This window comes from Abramis brama (genome assembly GCF_963993115.1).
Source record: "Abramis brama genome assembly, chromosome: 2".
In the NCBI taxonomy this organism is placed as follows: Eukaryota; Metazoa; Chordata; class Actinopteri; order Cypriniformes; family Leuciscidae; genus Abramis; species Abramis brama.
In genome coordinates, this window is record NC_139964.1 from 11,325,885 (window position 1) to 11,346,857 (window position 20,973).

At 36.6% G+C, this 20,973-nt stretch overlaps 1 protein-coding gene across 1 annotated transcript; it reads left to right on the top strand.

Annotated features, from left to right (window-relative positions):
• Positions 1-267: 267 nt before the first annotated feature.
• Positions 268-19,823, top strand: LOC311077666 (B-cell receptor CD22-like). The gene is made up of 8 exons (XM_084106248.1): positions 268-285; positions 5,818-6,162; positions 6,252-6,500; positions 8,196-8,438; positions 8,522-8,612; positions 8,783-8,828; positions 12,288-12,544; positions 18,810-19,823. Exons 1-8 carry the CDS (start codon positions 276-278, stop codon positions 18,865-18,867), a joined length of 1,299 nt encoding a protein of 432 aa, XP_083962374.1. The 5' UTR covers positions 268-275; the 3' UTR covers positions 18,868-19,823.
• The last annotated feature ends 1,150 nt before the right edge of the window (positions 19,824-20,973 follow it).

Genomic DNA, 20,973 nt, shown 5'->3' on the forward strand with positions numbered 1-20,973 from the left:
TGTGAAGCTAAAGTGCTTGTGTTAAAACAGTCAGTCATTTGGTTGCTGTTGATCTGATGAGCTTCAACACGGTAAGACAAACACACTCTTACTTAAATGAAACTGATGATTATTGCTCATATAACATACGTATCTTTACATGAGAAATGTTAATAATAGGGTGATTTACATATACTTGTTTAAGTGATGAATATATTAATTCTGTATTATAGATATATTTTATGCTGATGTGGGTCAGAATGGCTCCTCCTCTTCCTCTGATCTTCTTTCTGCTCATGATTCACGGTGAGTCTCTCTTACATTCACATTAGAAACACTCTGATGTTTTATTTAAGGCCTCATGAGCGGCTGATCTGCACTTTCTTCTGTCCTGTTCTCACATATTTCTCTCTGAAACAGGAACTTTGTGTTGAACATGTCAAACGCTCGTCCCTTTTAGAAATTTGCTAGTCAGTGTCACATGGTTTAGGGGGAGGGACTTTCTCAAAGTTCAGAGCTTTTGATTGGACAAAAGTCACCGTATCAGCAGATCATGAATATGTTTGGCTCAAGTTTTCAGAAGTGAATGTGTACATGTTAAATATTTATCATGTCAAAGGAGTTCACTAGCATAAATGAGCTCTGAGCTGATAGATAAGAACTAAAGCCACAAAACTAATATGTTGATGTCATTGGGTATTTAATAAATCAACTTTGATTATTTTCTTCATCTTATTTTTCATATATTTCATTATTTGAGAATGCGTCATGTTGTTCGTGGTTCTCTCTTCACTCCTCTGTCTCTGTACATTTACTTCTGCAACACCGTCCATCAAAGCTCATCAAAAGATCACTGTAGGACAGGGCTGCCAACTTCTGAGTTTAGTTTAAAGGGAGAATTATGGAAGGGGGATTGATGGGGTGTAAAAAAGAAAAAAAAAACTTGCATCACAATAAGTTTATTTTGATTGGCAAAACATCAGAATTGTATTATTTAAAATAACAGAAGAATTTTAGAAGTTTATGTGATATTCTTGTTCTCCAGCTGTTTTATTGACTTCTTTCTGCAGCTGAAAAACACTGATTGATCGATATTATGTATGAGGTGTTGCACACACAGAAGAGGCTGTGTTTTCTGGTGACACATATCATTTTTATTTCTGTCACACACTGTACAATCTGAAAATTCAACAAAGACAACAATAAATAGGTATATTTTATTATATTATATTATATTATATTATATTATATTATATTATATGTCTGCACTACATGACGTCACCTAAGTGTGGACTCTGAGGAAGTCCATAAGTCTGGAGTGTGCCATTTGGGACAGGGCCATAGTAGCTGGCAGTGTGACTCCATGTCAAAAAGTGAAACGCCCTGCAGCTCACCACTGCCCCCTAGTGTCACTCGCCAGTACACGCAGGTTTAAGTGATGTTAACATAAACATCTATAGCCTACTTAAAAAATGGTAACCAACAATACATAATAATAAAACATATGAATAACAATATACGAGTATTTGAATCTATGCGACTACAGAGGCATATACATTTCAGTAAGTTTTACTGTATCTTTCAACATAGCCTACCTATTGGTCATTCGTTGATGATCGGTTCACGTGCCGCTTGAACTGAGGCGCTACAGCGATCTGCCACGTCACATTTACAACGCCAAAACGAGATTTATTGTTTTAATTTCAAAATAAAATTGACAGAATCTGAGAGCTGAGAATTTGTTTCATATCAAAAGTAACCAGCTCTGTCTTGTCTGTTGGTGTCAGAGGTGGAAAGTCCAGGTTCAGTATTTTGTTCCAATCACCTGGATTTGCTAATTCAGCAGGAGAACTAATTAGTGAAATCAGCTGACTGAGTTCATGGGTGGAATAAACATATGGCAGGACTTCTACTTTCTGACCCCTGGACTATACACCTCTGGTCAGAGTCAGTGCGATTTTTCTCTGCGTGAGAAAATGTGTGTGTGGCGTGAGAGTGTGTGAAACGTGTCGATTAGAGTCTCAGGCTGAAAGTGTGACAGTTCACAGCCCTGCTCTAGCACTAGATCATGAATATCTTTTGCTCTTGTTCTCGGAAGTGAATGTGTATATGTTAAATATTTATTTAGTCATATTCCAGGATTTACAGTTTTTCTGAATTGCTAAAACACAAAACCCACTTCTCTGAACCAAATTCTCAATAGCCTAAACCAATTTGTCAAATAAATCACTCTTTCTGTAAAACATTAAACAAGTTCAGGTTAAAACACTGTTTGTAAATCTCATGCACTCTTCTTGCAAAATTCTAAACACAATCTCACTCATTAAAACACATTTCTCACTGTGATGCACTTATGTTTCAAAACACTAAACACAGGCAGGTTAAAGTCAAACACAACTACAACACAGTTGTCATCATTTACACACAACGACTCAAAATTGTTCACACTTATTTCTAATGATGAGAGGAAACCAACTGTACAAAATACAAGACAGTTTAAAGTGCCTAAATTGACTCAAAATGTTGCATTGAAGATTAGAGGAGGAAGAGTATGAGTATAAGAGGAGGAAGAGTATGAGTATAAGAGGAGGAAGAGTATGAGTATAAGAGGAGGAAGAGTGTGTGTATAAGAGGAGGAAGAGTATGAGTATAAGAGGAGGAAGAGCGTGAGTATAAGAGGAGGAAGAGTATGAGTATAAGAGGAGGAAGAGTGTGTGTATAAGAGGAGGAAGAGTATGATTATAAGAGGAGGAAGAGTATGAGTATAAGAGGAGGAAGAGTGTGAGTATAAGAGGAGGAAGAGCGTGATTATAAGAGGAGGAAGAGTGTGAGTATAAGAGGAGGAAGAGTATGAGTATAAGAGGAGGAAGAGTATGAGTATAAGAGGAGGAAGAGTGTGAGTTAGAGAGGAAGAGTATGAGTATAAGAGAGGAAGAGTATGAGTATAAGAGGAGGAAGAGTGTGAGTATAAGAGGAGGAAGAGTGAGTATAAGAGGAGGAAGAGTGTGTATAAGAGGAGGAAGAGTGTGAGTATAAGAGGAGGAAGAGTGTGAGTATAAGAGGAGGAAGAGTATAAGAGGAGGAAGAGTGTGTGTATAAGAGGAGGAAGAGTATGAGTTAGAGGATGAAGAGTGTGTGTATAAGAGGAGGAAGAGTATGAGTTAGAGGAGGAAGAGTGTGAGTATAAGAGGAGGAAGAGTGTGAGTTAGAGGAGGAAGAGTGTGAGTATAAGAGGAGGAAGAGTGTGTGTTAGAGGAGGAAGAGTGTGAGTATAAGAGGAGGAAGAGTGTGAGTTAGAGGAGGAAGAGTGTGAGTATAAGAGGATGAAGAGTGAGTATAAGAGGATGAAGAGTGTGTGTATAAGAGGAGGAAGAGTATGAGTTTAAGAGGAGGAAGAGTGAGTTAGAGGAGGAAGAGTATGAGTTAGAGGAGGAAGAGTGTGTGTATAAGAGGAGGAAGAGTATGAGTTTAAGAGGAGGAAGAGTGAGTTAGAGGAGGAAGAGTATGAGTTAGAGGAGGAAGAGTGTGTGTATAAGAGGAGGAAGAGTATGAGTTAGAGGAGGAAGAGTATGAGTTAGAGGAGGAAGAGTGTGTGTATAAGAGGAGGAAGAGTATGAGTATAAGAGGAGGAAGAGTATGAGTATAAGAGGAGAAAGAGGAAGAGTATGAGTATAAGAGGAGGAAGAGTATGAGTTAGAGGAGGAAGAGTGTGTGTATAAGAGGAGGAAGAGTATGAGTTAGAGGAGGAAGAGTGTGTGTATAAGAGGAGGAAGAGTATGAGTTAGAGGAGGAAGAGTATGAATTAGAGGAGAAAGAGTGTGAGTATAAGAGGAGGAAGAGTGAGTTAGAGGAGAAAGAGTGTGTGTATAAGAGGAGGAAGAGTATAAGTATAAGAGGAGGAAGAGTATGAGTATAAGAGGAGGAAGAGTATGAGTATAAGAGGAGGAAGAGTATGAGTATAAGAGGAGGAAGAGTGAGTTAGAGGAGGAAGAGTGTGAGTATAAGAGGAGGAAGAGTGTGAGTATAAGAGGAGGAAGAGTATGAGTTAGAGGAGGAAGAGTATGAGTATAAGAGGAGGAAGAGTATGAGTATAAGAGGAGGAAGAGTGTGAGTATAAGAGGAGGAAGAGTATGAGTTAGAGGAGGAAGAGTATGAGTATAAGAGGAGGAAGAGTATGAGTATAAGAGGAGGAAGAGTGTGAGTTAGAGGAGGAAGAGTATGAGTATAAGAGGAGGAAGAGTGTGTGAAAGAGGAGGAAGAGTGTGAGTATAAGAGGAGGAAGAGTGTGAAAGAGGAGGAAGTGAGTGAGTATAAGAGGAGGAAGAGGACGAGTTAGAGGAGGAAGAGTGTGAGTATAAGAGGAGGAAGAGTGTGAGTATAAGAGGAGGAAGAGTGTGTGAAAGAGGAGGAAGAGTGTGAGTATAAGAGGAGGAAGAGTATGAGTATAAGAGGAGGAAGAGTGTGAGTATAAGAGGAGGAAGAGTGTGTGAAAGAGGAGGAAGAGTGTGAGTATAAGAGGAGGAAGAGTATGAGTTAGAGGAGGAAGAGTGTGAGTATAAGAGGAGGAAGAGTGTGAGTATAAGAGGAGGAAGAGTGTGTGAAAGAGGAGGAAGAGTGTGAGTATAAGAGGAGGAAGAGTATGAGTATAAGAGGAGGAAGAGTGTGAGTATAAGAGGAGGAAGAGTGTGTGAAAGAGGAGGAAGAGTGTGAGTATAAGAGGAGGAAGAGTATGAGTTAGAGGAGGAAGAGTGTGAGTATAAGAGGAGGAAGAGTGTGAGTATAAGAGGAGGAAGAGTGTGTGAAAGAGGAGGAAGAGTGTGAGTATAAGAGGAGGAAGAGTATGAGTATAAGAGGAGGAAGAGTGTGAGTATAAGAGGAGGAAGAGTGTGTGAAAGAGGAGGAAGAGTGTGAGTATAAGAGGAGGAAGAGTATGAGTTAGAGGAGGAAGAGTGTGAGTATAAGAGGAGGAAGAGTGTGTGTAAGAGGAGGAAGAGTGTGAGTATAAGAGGAGGAAGAGTGTGTGAAAGAGGTGATGAACGAGGAGGAAGAGGAAGAGGAAGGTGTGGAGAATGTTGTCAAGGCTGGATCTGCTTCAGGGTTTTTCTCTTCTCCTGCAGAGATGATATTCTCCGGCCGGACCGACATGAAGACGTGAAGCTGAAGCAGAATAAATCTCTCTCACTGACCTTGATTCTGCAGTTGCTCAACTCTTCTGACTGTACTTTACAGTAACATGCTTTTCATTTACAGTTTTTTACTGTAACCTTTTGGGCTTCTGCAGTTGGTCACTGTATTTCACAGTATGCAAATGCTGAATATACAGACATTCGATACTATACAATATTCAGTACAATACTATACAGTACTTGCAGTGCATACAGTATTTATTCACTCACCACTGTCAGGTGACATTACTACTTTATTACATAATTGCTAAATTTGTTTACTTTGTTACAATAAATAAATACATATTTCTCCTGTAACTGCATGCTCTGGATTCTGTGTTCTCCATTCTTCATGTAGTGTCTAACGAATGATCTGTAGTGTTTCTAATATTGACTGATGTGTGTAAGATCTGAAAGCATTGTTTGATTTTGCCAGAAGAGTCAGAGATTCTCTGAATGAGTTTTGAACATTTGCTTTTGTGTTTAAGGTTTTGAGAAAGTGAGTGATGGTTTCAAGAAATGTGTTTTAGCAATTCAGAAAAACTGTAATTGTGCAGCTTGTTGTTTTTGGCTGATTTCTTGGTTCTCTCTTCACTCCTCTGTCTTAAAGTAATTCACACTGAGATATAACAGATAAAACAACATTTACAGTTTGATGAATTCTGTGTTTCAGGGGTTTCTAGTGCTGATATGAGTGTGAGTTACAGTCCTTCACACATCTGTGCACTAAAGGACTCAACAGTGATAATGAGATGCACTTATACATACCCTACTGGATATAAGATCAAGAAAGTGTTCTGGACCAAAAAAAGTGAAGAGCCTCGAGATCTGTCTAAGAACCCTGAATACAGTCAGAGGCTTCAGTATCTGGGAGATAAACAGCAGAAGTGCACCGTCAGACTGAGTCATGTGACACTGAAGGATTCACGCATGTACTATTTCAGATTCATCACTAATAGATCTGGTGGAAAATGGACTGGTGATCCAGGAGTGACTCTTACTGTCACAGGTGACTTTGGTGAGGTTTATCTCTTCTTCTGTGCATTATGTTGAATAATAATCAGTGTATGACAGCAGCACTAGATATAATGTGTGTGTTGTGTTCAGATCTTCAGGTGGAGTCTCCTGAGAGAGTGACAGAGGGAGATTCAGTCACTCTGAGATGTAAAAGCAGCTGCGCTCTGACTGACAGAGCAACATTCATCTGGTACAGAAACTCACAGCCATTAACTGAGAGAAGAGACAGAAACAATGAACTCCTGCTGCAGTCAGTCAGAAGAGAGGATTCAGGCAGATATAGCTGTGCTGTAGACGGACACACTCACATCTCTCCTGCTGTTCAGCTCAATGTCATGTGTGAGTGCAGATTGACTTTCTCTCTTTAACCCTCATGCACTTTAGATTTCTGGTTACAGTCTGTGTGGTCCGGGTCAAACTGATCCTAATTGTATTCAATTCCCCAAAAATCACACTATGAAAAAAATTACCTAATTACAATCAGGTACAAATAATGAACTTTTAATATCAATACTTTTCACACATTACAAAGAATACATTTCTGAATTTATGATTTATAAAAATGTTTTAACCACTATTTTTAAGACTGCCCCTCCCCGAAACCTGTGGGACACTTGCCATTATACATTAATAACAATAATATCTATATAGTCAAAACCTAAAGTAATCTTGACCAACTATATAGCATTTGAAAGTGTTCAGACTGTAGTTAAGATCATTTAATCCATATATGGAAATCGAAGAGTCCTTATATGGTCACCAGAGGAGTCTGGATGTCATCTAGTGGAAAAGTTTGGTACTGCACTCAAAAAGATCATACTGAATTATTATTTTTTTATATTTTTTTATATCAACCTACAGTTTGTCACAGAATTTGTTCAGATATTTAGCTTTAATTTTCTTAAAGTTTTAGTTGAAAATTTTTTGCAAAATATATATTTTATATAAAATATACAACTTAAAAAAAATATATATTTCTACAATAATCTGTGAAGTGTTCCCTTTAAAAAGATTCCAAACTTAAGTCTGTGCTCTGAAGTATTTAAGATTTTTAACAAGGTTTTTAAAGAAATGAATGAAAGCGGCTGACGCTCATAATTCATATTAAAGGTATCGACTTATTTTTTCATTTCATAACTCCTGACACAAATTAAAGAAATAACTGTCGCTATAAGTTTCTCAGAATACAATAGTGGTCAAATACTGAAACTTGAGTCTTATATCTTTTTAATGATGTATAGTTTGTCAAGGTATAACATTAAATGTGATAGTAACTTTGAACTAAATAAAAAAAAAAAAACGCTTCAGTGTACACAACCACCTTTTTCAATCCCCATAAATCATAAGCAGTGTCTCAGTTATCAAGCTGTATGCTATGCCTTCTCACGCACCCCTGCCAAACTGTGGAGCCAGGTAAGTGTTGCACTGAACACTCAGACCCCACTCCGGGACGGGTCTCTGTCCTCCACGGGTGCGTCTGTGGTCCCATTGGTCCTGCTGGTTCGGTCGCTGGGAGCCTGGCTAGCGCCCGTCACGCTGGCTCACTGGGACGTTCAGATTTGGCTATGCGATTCAGTACAGCGGGGAACGTAGAGGCCCCTTGTTCTGCATGCGGAGATTGCGAGATTGTGAGGTCAGGGTTTAACAGCTCCTACTTCACTGTTCCCAAGAAGAGTGGTGGGTTACATCAAATCTTGGATGTGTGTGTTTTGAATCGGCCCTTCACAAGCTTCTGTTCAAAATGCTAATGCAGAATGTGTTCGCCCCTAAGACTGGTTCGCAGCGATCGACCTGAAGGACGTGTACTTTAATGTCTCAATTCTCCCTCAACACAGACCGTTCCTACGCTTTGAGTTCGAGGGACGGGCATACCAGTACAAACTCCTCCCTGTCGCCCCGCATATTTACGAAGGTCGCGGAGGCCGCCCTCTTCTTGGCCCACTCGCGAGATCAGTTGTGCGAACACAGGGACCTGGTGCTCAGACACCTCAGCCATCATCATATTCACTGAACTTTAATTTTTGTCTGTTTTAGACCCTCCAAAGAACGTCTCAGTGTTGATGAGTGGATCTGCTGTAATAGTGGAGGGAGATTCAGTGACTCTGAACTGCATCAGTGACTCGAACCCTCCTGCTCTGAACTTCAGCTGGTTTAAGGAGAATGAACCCTCAGCTGTTGGATCTGGACAGAGTTTCAGTGCACTACAGAGTGGACGCTTCTACTGTCAGGCTCACAATCAACATGGATCTCAGAGATCAGACGCTGTAACTGTCACAGGTGAAGCTTTTATTAACACACTCCTGTATCTTCACATCATTCATCAGTTTGGAGAGTTAATCATGATGATCTTCCTCTTTCAGTTCATCATGTTGCTGGTGGGAATGTGATTGTGATCACAGCGGCATCTGGAGGATTAGTCTTCATCTTCATCATCTTCATACTGTTCATTATGTGGGTTTAATAAAAAAACTGCAGCGATTGTATAAGTTCACTTTTGGTCTGATGTAGAAGAAAATGGCTAATTTGTATTTGATTATTAGTAATCTTTAAAAACAGTGTTCATATTTTCTCTTAATTTAATACATTTGTCCATATGCTGTTAATGTCTGTGATTATAACAGGAAGAAACAAAGGAGTGTTAAAGCTGAAGATCTCACAGTGAAAGAGGTAAATCATCCAAACACAACACGACTTTACAGAAGCAGAAATTCAGTCGATCAGCCGTTATCTGTGTCTCAGACTGTGACTGTACGAACTGATGAGAAACTAACATTATCAAAGTATTTATCAAGACAATCCAGAATTTTTTTTTTATTAATAAATAAAACTAATGAAGACATTTGACTAATTTTCCCATGGTTTAATGGAATACTTATATATATTTACTGTTTTAATATAGGTTTGTTGGTCTAATTGCATAATCATTGTAAGCTCCAATCACCGGCCCTTCTGGAAAATTCACTTTAATTTATTAAACAGTTGATTTCCAATTTTAATTCTGACTCCATGAATAATTTAATCTGACTCTAAATTTAAGTGACTCTTTGTTTTTATTGATTTTCTCTCTTAACAGCTGATCAAAAGATGAATTGTGATTTAATTTAGATCTTTTATTATTCTTGACCTTCCATACTTTCAGTTATTAATGCATTATGGACCCAATGCTGCATAGAGATCATGTCGGCCGGATCGTGTTTCTCACGGACACAAACTTGCTAATTCTGATTTTAGTCAGTGGATGTAGGGTTAGCTAATACCTCTAAAGTCGGTTGCCTACTGCTCACTCGTACAAAAAAGTGTAGTTTATTTTAGCCATTTCCATACAACTTGCTAAATCAGTGATAGACAGAAATCAATACATGCGCCTTTAGTTTGACCTACCTTAACTAAGATTTGCGGTAGCACCAGCCTCCTTAATTTACTAAAATAATGATTTCAGAATACTTCAGAATAAATCAAGATGTAACATTTATTTTGCCAGGCAGGGTTAAGCATCAATTAAAAAGGATTAAACAGAAGTTCTGTTTACAGATGCTTCCTTGAGTGGTTTGCCAATCCCCTTTAAATACCCAAGTGGAACAAAAGAACAATAAACATCTACATTAGCACCCAAATATTTATTCAGCTTTTGCTGGATCCTTTCTCGTGCCTCAAGTGGTCACGCCTGAGTTTGGGGGATAAATACAAACGTTATCAACAATCTTTATTGGGGCATCTCCCACAACAGAAGAACAGGCATTGTTTTCTTTTTTCTGACTGTTCTGCTGCTGCGGGAATGAAACTTCTTTACCATTCGCACCAAAAGTATTTACTTTGACCTCTCATAAAACAACTGGAGACAGTAGGTGTGTGTGTGTTTTGCATGACTGAATGAGACCTGGAGGGGAGAAGATAGTGTGAGGAGTCAGGAGCTCAGCATGGGGGAAGATACGAGATTGGAGAAGTTGTGTTGTGCTCTCTGTCCCATAGATCTCTTCTTCAGATTAGTGAGTTTTATTGTTTTATTGCAGGTTAGAATTCTTGAATTCAGTCTTAGTAAAAGTCCATCCTTACAGTATTAACACATACTGTGATGAATGAACATTTCACTTCATTTACTCATTCTGCCCTATTCTTCTCCACTCCATGTGTGAATTAATGAAATATACCTGCACAGCAAAATCCCCAGTGTTAAATATGTACAACACAGTGTACATATGTGTCCACACTACAGGGTGTTAAAAATTAACACTGAAGCAGTGTTGAAGTTAATGAGTTAATTAAGTTAACACTGAAGCAGTGTTGAAGTTAATGCGATAATTAAGTGATTAATTAAGTGATGATTGGCCATTAGTGGTGACACCTGATGTTAATAAGCAGAATCACTGAAGGAAAGAGAAAAAAACAATAACAGAAAAAAGAGAAACACAAGAACTACAACTGACTTCGAGTCATTACACATTGTTGCACTTATTATTACCAGTTTGATTTTATTTCTGTCATACATCTACACAAGGTCTTGAGATTTAACAGAAGTTTAGATGGTAATGTTTTATGGAATTTTTCTTTTCAAGTTACCATTTTGGTGGTCAGTGTTTGCTTTAGTTGGGCTCTTGACCCTTTCATTTTTTAATATTAGTTTTTCTCTGGTTGCTACAACTCTGTGTTTATAAAGCACATTTGTTACTGCAAGAGAAAACATGACCTGCTCACAATATGTTTTGATGATAAAAACATTATCATGTAGTGACCTGATTCACTGATGTCATTCAGAATCTAAATTTTTGACTATATGCTTGATGTCTTGTTTTAGTATTGGTGATTGTAGCTCTGAGATTCTACAGTTTGAGATCCAATAGCAATATGAAAAATTTGGAAAATACTTTGAGCAAAGAAGTTACTGTGTTTAAACGCACAGACATCAAGAATCAGCATATGAATCTCAACAATGGTGACAATAAACAAACTAGTGACGAACAGATCAACTCTGAACATCACAAAACAAGCTACTAAAGTCAGAACAAAACAATAGCAAAATAAAAGCCAACAGAAAGAACAATGAAAATTACAGGACAATTAAGCTGCATAATTTATTCATGCTGCAATGCATGATGTCAGCCATTGATGCGTTCTGATTGGTGGCTCCCATCATGCACTGCAACATTAAGCATTTGTTTGATTGTCACCATTGTTGAGATTCATATGTAGATTATTGATGTCTGTGTGTGATTTTAAATCCTTCAGATCTTTAAAACATTGCTGGAAGTAATTACTGTAGTGAAAAATTAATAAAACCTTTAGATAATTAGTTTCTGATGATGGGTACCATCAGTAAATCAGGTCTCTAGTAATTTCATCATCAAAACATAACCAGGGCTGCAGTCCCAATAGCATCTTAGGCCTAACTTGATCACAGACCAACTGCAACAAATGGTCTATACGATCAAATTAGGCTTGCGATGCTTTCAGGAAACACAGCCCAAATCATAGTTTCTCTTGCCACAACACATATGCTTTATAAACACAGAGTTGGAGCAACCAGAGAAAAACTAATGTTAAATAATAAAGGGTCAAGAGCCCAACTAAAGCAACCACTGGTCACCATAATGGTGACATGAAACGAAACATTCCATAAAACATTACCATCTAAACTTCTGTTAAATCTAAATAAGACCGTGTGTAGATGTATGACAGAAATAAAGTCAAACTGGTTAAATAATAAGTGCAATAATGGTTCAGTCAGTAGTTCTTGTGTTTCTCTTTTTTTCTGTACTTGTTTCTCTTTCCTTCAGTGAGTCTGCTTGTTATCATCAGGTGTCACCACTAGTGGCCAATCATCACTTAATTAATCACTTAATTATCTCATTAACTTCAACACTGCTTCAGTGTTAACTTAATTATCTCATTAACTTCAACACTGCTTCAGTGTTAATTTTTAACACCCTGTAGTGTGGACACATATGTACACTGAGGAGTGTTAATTTAACACTGGGGATTTTGCTGTGTGTATTTTACATCACTACATTGATTTGATCTAACCTGATACTTGATCTGAAAAGTTTGAGGCAAACTCCTCTAGACTGAGAATCTTCAGATCAATCTGATTTACATGTCTTAATAATAATTACAAATGTTCTTGTATTTCAGAATGATCTCTATTCTGATGCGTCACAGAGCGTTTCAGTCCATGACAAGCCTCTTTCTGAACTGGATTCAGCCAATCACGCTCTGTATGCCAATGTGAAACCCAAAAAATTAAGAGGAGAAACTCCTGAATCCAGAGATACTGTGGAGATCCTGTACGCAACTGTCCAACATCACAGAAAGACAGAGACAAAGAGAGCAGAGGAGAATGAATGTCAATATGATGATATAACAGTTCATCAGCCTGATGCTGCAGTGAGGTGAGAAAAACAACTTAACCAGTACTAACTTAACCAGTACCAACTTAACCATCACCAACTTAACCAGTACCAACTTGTCAAGGCAAAAGGCAATAACTTCCACATTATTACTATTTGGTTGCTAATCACCATTAACAAAATCATTATAGTAACACCTGTATAAAATCTAGTGATCATGGCATTTATTTTGTATGATTTACAATTATTTAAAGCCATCTACTTATTGCTACACTGTAAAAAATGTTCATAATTTTAACAGTAAAAAACTGTAAAAAAAGCAACGAAAAAAGTTAATTCCTTAACGGTATGTACCCTTACTATATACAGTGAAAAACTGTAATAGCTCTCACGGGACATTTCATGTAATTTTACATTAATATACACTGTTAGACCTTACCGGGTTTTTTTACAGTAAAATACTGGCAACACTGTTGCCAGTAAAATACTGTTAATTGTACAGTTCTTTACTGTAATCTAGTTTGTTTCTGTAAAAATGCACTAAATTTATAGTTAACTAATTACACTTGCAGAAACCGACTGCCTTAAATTGACCAACTGTCATTTAAATGTATTAACTTAAATTTATAATGCATTAATAATGTGAGCAAAGTATTACTGTGAACTTCTTTCATTTAAGACCACTAAAAAACTATTGCACATAAAAAGATTTCCACTGGACCAGCAACTGCACAGTCACCGCCTGTTAAATAAAGCAACATGCAGCAAATCAACAATGTTTGTAGATCTTCTCCTGGACTGAAGCACAGGCTCTACTCTTCTGCACAACGGTGACCCAAAAAATTTATTTTACAGTAAACTACTGGCAACAGTGTTGCCAGTATAAACCTGTTTTATAACTTACAGTTTATTACTGTTAAAATACATTTTGTGGGTGTGTCTTTTTTTATCTTACACAGTTAACCCTTTCAACCCCACAGGAAAATCCACACTACGAGTAAAAAGTAACGATGCAGTGAGATAATTAAGGGAATATGTAAGTGATTGTAAGCAGAATCACTGAAGAAAAGAGAAACACAAGAACAGAAAATAGAGAAACACAATAACTACGACTGACTTCCAGCCATTACACATTATAACACTTATTATTAACCAGTATGACTTTATTTCTGTCATACAGAAGTTGTTATTGAGATGTTTAATTGAAAATGTTTGGTTTGTAGTTACCGTTATAGAGATCAGTGCTTGCTTTAGTTGGGATGCTGATGCTAAAACATTAGTGTTTCTTTTGCTGCTTGAGCTGTGTTTTTGCAATTCACACTTGTGCGCACACAGTTTATGAATGACTGCAGTTATAATGACTATGATGACAAAATCATCATATTGCCTGTTCATTCACTAAGGAATTCATTCTCACTTATTCAGAGTTTAATCCTCAATCGAAAGTGTTACATTACCACCACTGTGAAAGCGCAGCAATAAGATACAATGACTCTTTTTTTTAAACACATGATGCATAACCAGAGAAACAGAGCTACACTGTGTTTTAGAATCACCGAGATATCACAATTTAACACATGAATCTCAACAATGGAGGCAATATTTATTTTTTATTATTATTCATGCAGCAGTGCATGCTGGGAGTTTTATATTATCCTGGAACCCAGCATGCATTGCGACATGAAACTTTTCACCATTTTTGAGATTCATATGCTGATTGTTGATATCTGTGTGGGTCTCAGTCAAGCAGGAGTAAAATAAAATTGAATGCACTATATGATTGTTATTTTCAGAAGACCTGATAACAGAAATATTGATTTCATTTTGTAGATTCACAGATATATGCTAAATATGAGATAACTATAATTTCAATGATTATATACAGGAAAAATCTGAAAATCAGGCATGTCCAGAATGATTGTGACATCATCGCAAAAAAATAAAAATCATCTTCCTCTTGACTTTTTCTTGCCATAACAAATGTGTTTTATAAACTCACTGTTACAGCAGTCAGAGAGAAAAGAATGGTAAGAAGTCCAGGGACAAGAGACCAACTAAAGCAAATACTGATCTCCATCATGGTGACAACAAACTTTATTAATAACTAAATCTCTGTTAATTCTCAACAAGAACTTTTGTACATGTATGAAAGAAATAATCGTAAACTGGTTTGTAAACTGGTTTCACACTCAGTGTGGCTGGAAGTCAGTTGTAGTTTTTGTGTTTCTCTTTTTTCTGTTCTTGTTTCTCTGTCCTTCAGTGATTCTGCTTATCAGGTGTTCATCAGTTTCTCAATTCACTCACTTCTTTTCATTCAAGTGGACTATATTAGTGAACTAATGTAGGGAATAGTGAATGAGGGTATAGGGTGTGATTGGGAAAACAGCCTCTGAGTGTCGATTTTGAGCACTGTTAATTCACAGTATATTCCTGTAGGCTACTTTTATTTTCTACGGTATATTACTGTTTTAATGGAAAATGGTATAATATTGTCAGAATTTTACAGCAAGGGTTAACAGTGTACTGTTAAATGTACGGATTTTGGAAGTACACTGCAAAAAAAAAAACTTACCGTTGCATTTACCATACCTTACCGTAAAAAATACGGTAGCAAATCTTTACTAATTTTACAAAGTTTTACATCATCGAACTAAAAATTACGGTGAAAAACTGGCAGCTGGTTGCCAGTACTTTACCGTAAAAAATACGGTATAAATATTTATGTTTTACGGCATTGAACTAAAGTTTACGGTAAAAAAATGGCAGCTGGTTGCAGGCGATTTACTGTAAAAAATATGGTAGTAATATTTTAGGTTTTATGGCAGTGATCTAAATATTACGGAAAAAAACTGGCAGCTGTGGTTGCCAGTACTTTACCGTAAAAAATACGGTAGTAATATTTTAGGTTTTATGGCATTGAACATTGAACTGAACTTTTATATAAAAAATAAAAACCTGCCAGCTGTGGTTTCCTGTAATCTAATTATTGAGAATTACCAGAGGTTTAGACGTTGATGTTTTATTGAAAATAATAAAGTTTGAAGTTACCATTATGGAGATGAGTGTTTGCTTTAGTTGGGCTCTTGGACCCTTAACTTTTTAACTTTAGATTTACTTTGACTGCCTTAACTGTGTGGTTATATAACACAAACGTTATGGCATGAAAATCAGAGAGAAAATGTGACCAGGTGATGATGGCAGGTTAATGATGACATAATCGTCATATTGTGGCCTGATTCACTGATCTCATAAAGAGTCTTATCTCTCACTTTATGAGCAAAGTGATAATATTAATTATAATATTAAAAATAAATATTTCATATTATTGAGTATAATATCTCTGTAAGTGAGCAACAGATAATCTGAAGAACTTTAAAAATACATGGTGTAGAAAAAAGGTTTTGAACTACTGCTTGATTTAAACCAACACAGACATCAAGATTCAGCGTATGAATCTCAACAACGGTGACAATCAACACAATAATCAGATAAAACTCTGAACATCACAAAACAAGCTACTAAAAAGCTGCAACAAAAACAACATCAAAAATAAAAGCAGATATAATAATAAAAGAAAATACTAAGGCAATTCAGCATAATGTATTCCTGCTGCAATGCATGCTGGGAGATACTGATGAGTTTTGATTGGAGGCTCCATCAAGTGCGCTGCACTTTTATCATCACCATTGTTGAGATTCATACGCTGACTCTTGATGTCTGTGTGTGTCTAAAAGATACAGCAGTTCAAACCTTTAATGTACGCAATGTTTTAAAAATTCTTCTGATTATCACAGCAATGATGGATCACATGCTGTAGAATCATAGGGCTACTACAATCAATACTGTAAAATTAATAACACATATAATCAAAGATAAGACTCTATAAGAGCTCAGTGAATCAAACATGGTGATTGCCATCACTGATACACAACCAACATCACATGATTAATTTTCTCTCTGATTTCCTAGCCATAATCAGTATGTTTTATAAATACAGAGTTACAGCAGGCAGAGAAAAACTAATGTCAGAAAGTCAAGGGTCAAGAGCCCAACTAAAGCAGTCACTGATCTCCATCATGGTGACTTCAAATGAAACAATAAATCATCAGCATCTAAACCTCTGTTAATTCTCAAACAGAACTGTAGACGTCTGACAGAAATAAAGTCAGTCTGGTTAGTAATAAGTGAAGCTGGTAATTCTGTTTGTGGAGTTGTTTAATCCTCCTCTGCTGAGATCTTCACAGATTTAATGTTTTTTATCTTCAGTTGATTTCATCTAAGGCTGTGGCTGAAGTCAGTTGTAGTTCTTGTGTTTCTGCTCGTCTCTTTTTTCTGTTCCTGTTGTTTCTCTAAATGGACATTCCCAGAATTCCCTGTGACACTTCACATTTGATGCTATTTCATTTAAATAATTATGTTTATTCTTGGTTTTTGTTGTCAGTTTGATACATTTGGGGTTTATATTACATCATATATTGTTTAATGAATGTTTATGGCATTATTTGGAGTCGTGTGTGTCACCATGATGGTGTTTTGTGTTTGTGTGTATGACACTGTGCACCTTCTCAATATTAACATGTGCCTCAGTTTGTGAAAAACTAATGGTGTACTTAAATCATCGTGTGCTTTTCTTTTTTACCACTTGTGTTATTATAATGGTTATCAGTATATTACAAAGATATAAAGCAGACTTTAATACTTTAGTGAAATTTAATGATAACATTTATCGGTTTATGTAATATAACGGTTGTCCCGTGAAAACTAAAAGGTTCCTACTGTATTTTTTATGGTAAAGTACTGGGAACCACAGCTGATGTTTTTTTTTTACCACACATTTAAATCCTGCTGAAGGTTGTTTTTTGTTGTTGTTGTTGTTTTTTTCAAAGTAAGGTTGCTACCATATTTTTTACGGTAAAATACTGGCAACCACAGCTGCCGTTTTTTTACCGTAAATTTCACAGTTTTTTTTTTAACATTGTATCCTGTGCTTTGGTTGCATTCTGATGGCATTATTAATACATTTGACATGACAAAATTCCTCCATAGATATATTAGTCCAGCATTGGCTCGACCAGTGAAGTTTTGGCACTCTGCCAGCTAGATGCATGAGTGTTTCAACCAGGTCCAGTACCCGAACTGGGTGAGGCGGAGCTTTAGTTCTTTGTTGTATTCATCTGCTACGGCATGTGTAACATTTTTCTGTCAACTCTGCATAATCCTTCCCGATCGATATTGCACGTTTATCGATGAAGCGGGTTCAGACCATACTAAATGTTCTGACCGCGTTTGTGCAGGACAAAGCTCTGAGGACATCAGAAGTTAGAGGGACTGTGTACAAAGTACACAGGCTACACCGTAATTTAAATTTTAATGGACAGTAAAACAAAGGCAGATATCCGTACAATGTGGTAGGTAGCATTATTTGATAGAACACCGGCATATTAACTTCATATTGATGCGCGGCTAAACAAAGGCAGAGTACCGTAACTCGATTTGAGTGTTCCAAAACAAAGCCAAAGAGCGGTAACTGATGTTACGGTGTTCTGCCTTGGTTTCTCATGGGCTTTTGGAAGTTACTGTTAAGACAACTCATTATTTTTTCGAAAAAACAACAGAATTGATTCAAGATACTCATCCACATGATAAAGGAGGTCTTGAATGTGCCAGAAATATAAATAACTCATTTTCGACCAAAAACGAAGTTACGGACTTTTGTCTTTGCACGGCAGAATGAATGTCAATATGACGATATTAGAGTTCATCAGCCTGATGCTGCAGTGAGGTGAGGAAAAACCAACTCAACCAGCTTAACCAATACCAACTTAACCAGTACCAACTTAACCAGTACCAGCTTAACCAGCACCAGCTTAACCAGTACCAGCTTAACCAGTACTAATTTAACCAATACCAACTTAACCAACACCAACTTAACCAGTTCCAACTTAACCAGTACCAACTTAACCAGTACCAATTTAACCAGTGCAACTTAACCAGCACCAACTTAACCAGCACCAGCTTAACCAGTACTAATTTAACCAGCACCAACTTAACCAGTACCAGCTTAACCAGTACTAATTTAACCAGTGCAACTTAACCAGAACCAACTTAACCAGCACCAGCTTAACCAGTACTAATTTAACCAGCACCAACTTAACCAGTACCAGCTTAACCAGTACTAATTTAACCAGTGCAACTTAACCAGCACCAACTTAACCAGCACCAATTTAACCAGTACTATCTTAACAACCACAGATCATTTAATCTGGGCAATAATATTGTTGTGCTCCTGTTTGTTTTGATTGTTTAGGCGATCAGCTGTTCAGATTGTGGAAGATGCATCAGTGATCTACAGCAGCGTCAAATGAGTGATAGAGACCAGCGAACACAAAGCCTGTGTTCAATCGTTTAATGAACGATTGGTGGATGATTGTATAGTTGTGGAATAATTTATACATCTGTTCAGACCACAACCAATATAAACATGTTCATCACACATTAAGACTCATTTGTTCTCTTTGACTCTTTGTGAGAGAATGACAGTAATTGTGTGCTAGACTGATGTAAAGTCTGTTTCTTATTTGTTTAATTTTTTGTGTGTAATTACATATATATATATATATTTGAAGTTTGTTTGAGTTTAATCTGTTAGTATAGAGTTTGTTGTTATTCGGTATTTTTTGTTCTTAAGATTGGGGCGTAAGATTAGAAATCAGACAAGTGATATCTGCACAACTTATTATTATTCAAATGCAAAAGTATTTCATTTTATGTATTAATGTATTCTATTAAGAGTTTCCTCTGCCTGTTTTACTCTGTTTTTACAACTAGGACCAGTGCTTCAATAAACCTGATTAACCTTCAAGACATTTAAGTCTGTAATGTCTTTACTGGATTCACAGCACTGGTAGGACCTCTAGTGGTTGACTTGTGAATTATTGTTCTTTGATGGGACAAACAATCTCCCAGATTACATTGGCATCCAACTACTTTACCCTCCTCCTTTCTTCTCTCTTGTCACGATCGACAGAGTCTGTTTCAGATCTCAAGCAGACAGCGAAGAAAAAGGAAAATGTTTATATTTTTGCTTTGTGGATAATGGTAATAAAATGTAAATAAGGTTTCAGAGACCAAATACCCCAGATGGAGGGAAACGTGTTTCAAATTAATATAAAAGAGCCCCTTGAGATTAAAAAAAAAAACACAAATCAATTATTATATTACTGTTGTAGAAACTAAAAGGTATAGTGTTTGAAACGGGGTTGCCATGACAATCATATCGAAATTCATTCTTCTGTTAAGCTGTCTGATAAATAAAATATTTGGCATCAAATATTACTACTTCTTGTGTCATAAATTCAGTCTTATTTCAGTTTATGCGCTGTTTAGTTGTGTGGTGTGTGAAAAAGCAGATACATTTGTAAGAAACATTTACCATTTTGTTTAAATAGGTTTTATCCCAGTAACGTCAGTAAATTACCTCAGTTTTCAAAATGAATCCTGTATCACGTCACGTGATCATAAACGGACGGCAAAAGCGCTTCCTCAAAGTGGCCATCACATGTACACTTGACTAATTTATGGAAAGACCTTTCTGGAAAGATTGGGTTCACTTTTGCTTTCGACGACCTGTCGACGTTGAGCAGCGTGAGTTACTCTTTTTATTGAGAACATTATATAAACAAAGAAGGAAACAGTCAAAATGTAGAACAAATAAATGAAAGGGGAAAAAAAAGACAAGACACAAGTCAGGCCTAACAAATCAGAAAAGATTACATGTCAAAGGAAAAGATTAAAAGACTTGCATATTTCAAATGTTTTAGTCAGAGAAGGTCCCAAAGTAATGTTGTACTTCAGTAAGTAACACATAGAAAAGTGGTTTCTGACCTGAAAACTTACATTTATGTATGCTATATAAAATTTTGTTAACAAAAGAAAAAAAATATTTTTTTTGTTTTTGTGTAATTGCTCTTTTTTCCAATTAACAATTCCAAACATAACATTTTGCCAAAGTAGAGAAACCAGTCAGATTTTTACGGTGTGTGGGACTAGTCAATATGACGCAATGCAGCATTACAAATAATCTGTCTTGACAGGCTAGTGAAAATAAGAGATTGTAAATTTATAATGAGGAAATTAATTAATTAAATAAAAAATACACGATACAGTAAAGCTGTTTTATTGACGATATTGTGACCCTGGACCACAAAACCAGTTTTTTAAATTGAGATTTATTCATCATCTGAAAGCTGAATAAATAAGCTTCCCATTGATGTATGGTTTGTTAGGATATGACATTATTTGGTCGTCCAACTATTTGAAAATCTGGAACCTGAGTGTGCAAAAAAATCGAAACATTGAGAAAATTGCCTTTAAAGTTTGTAACACTTTTTTTGTCCTCACAAAAGGGCGGATAGCATGCCTGAATGCCCACATAGCAATTTTTTCTGGCCCAGCTCCGGGCCACACAATCA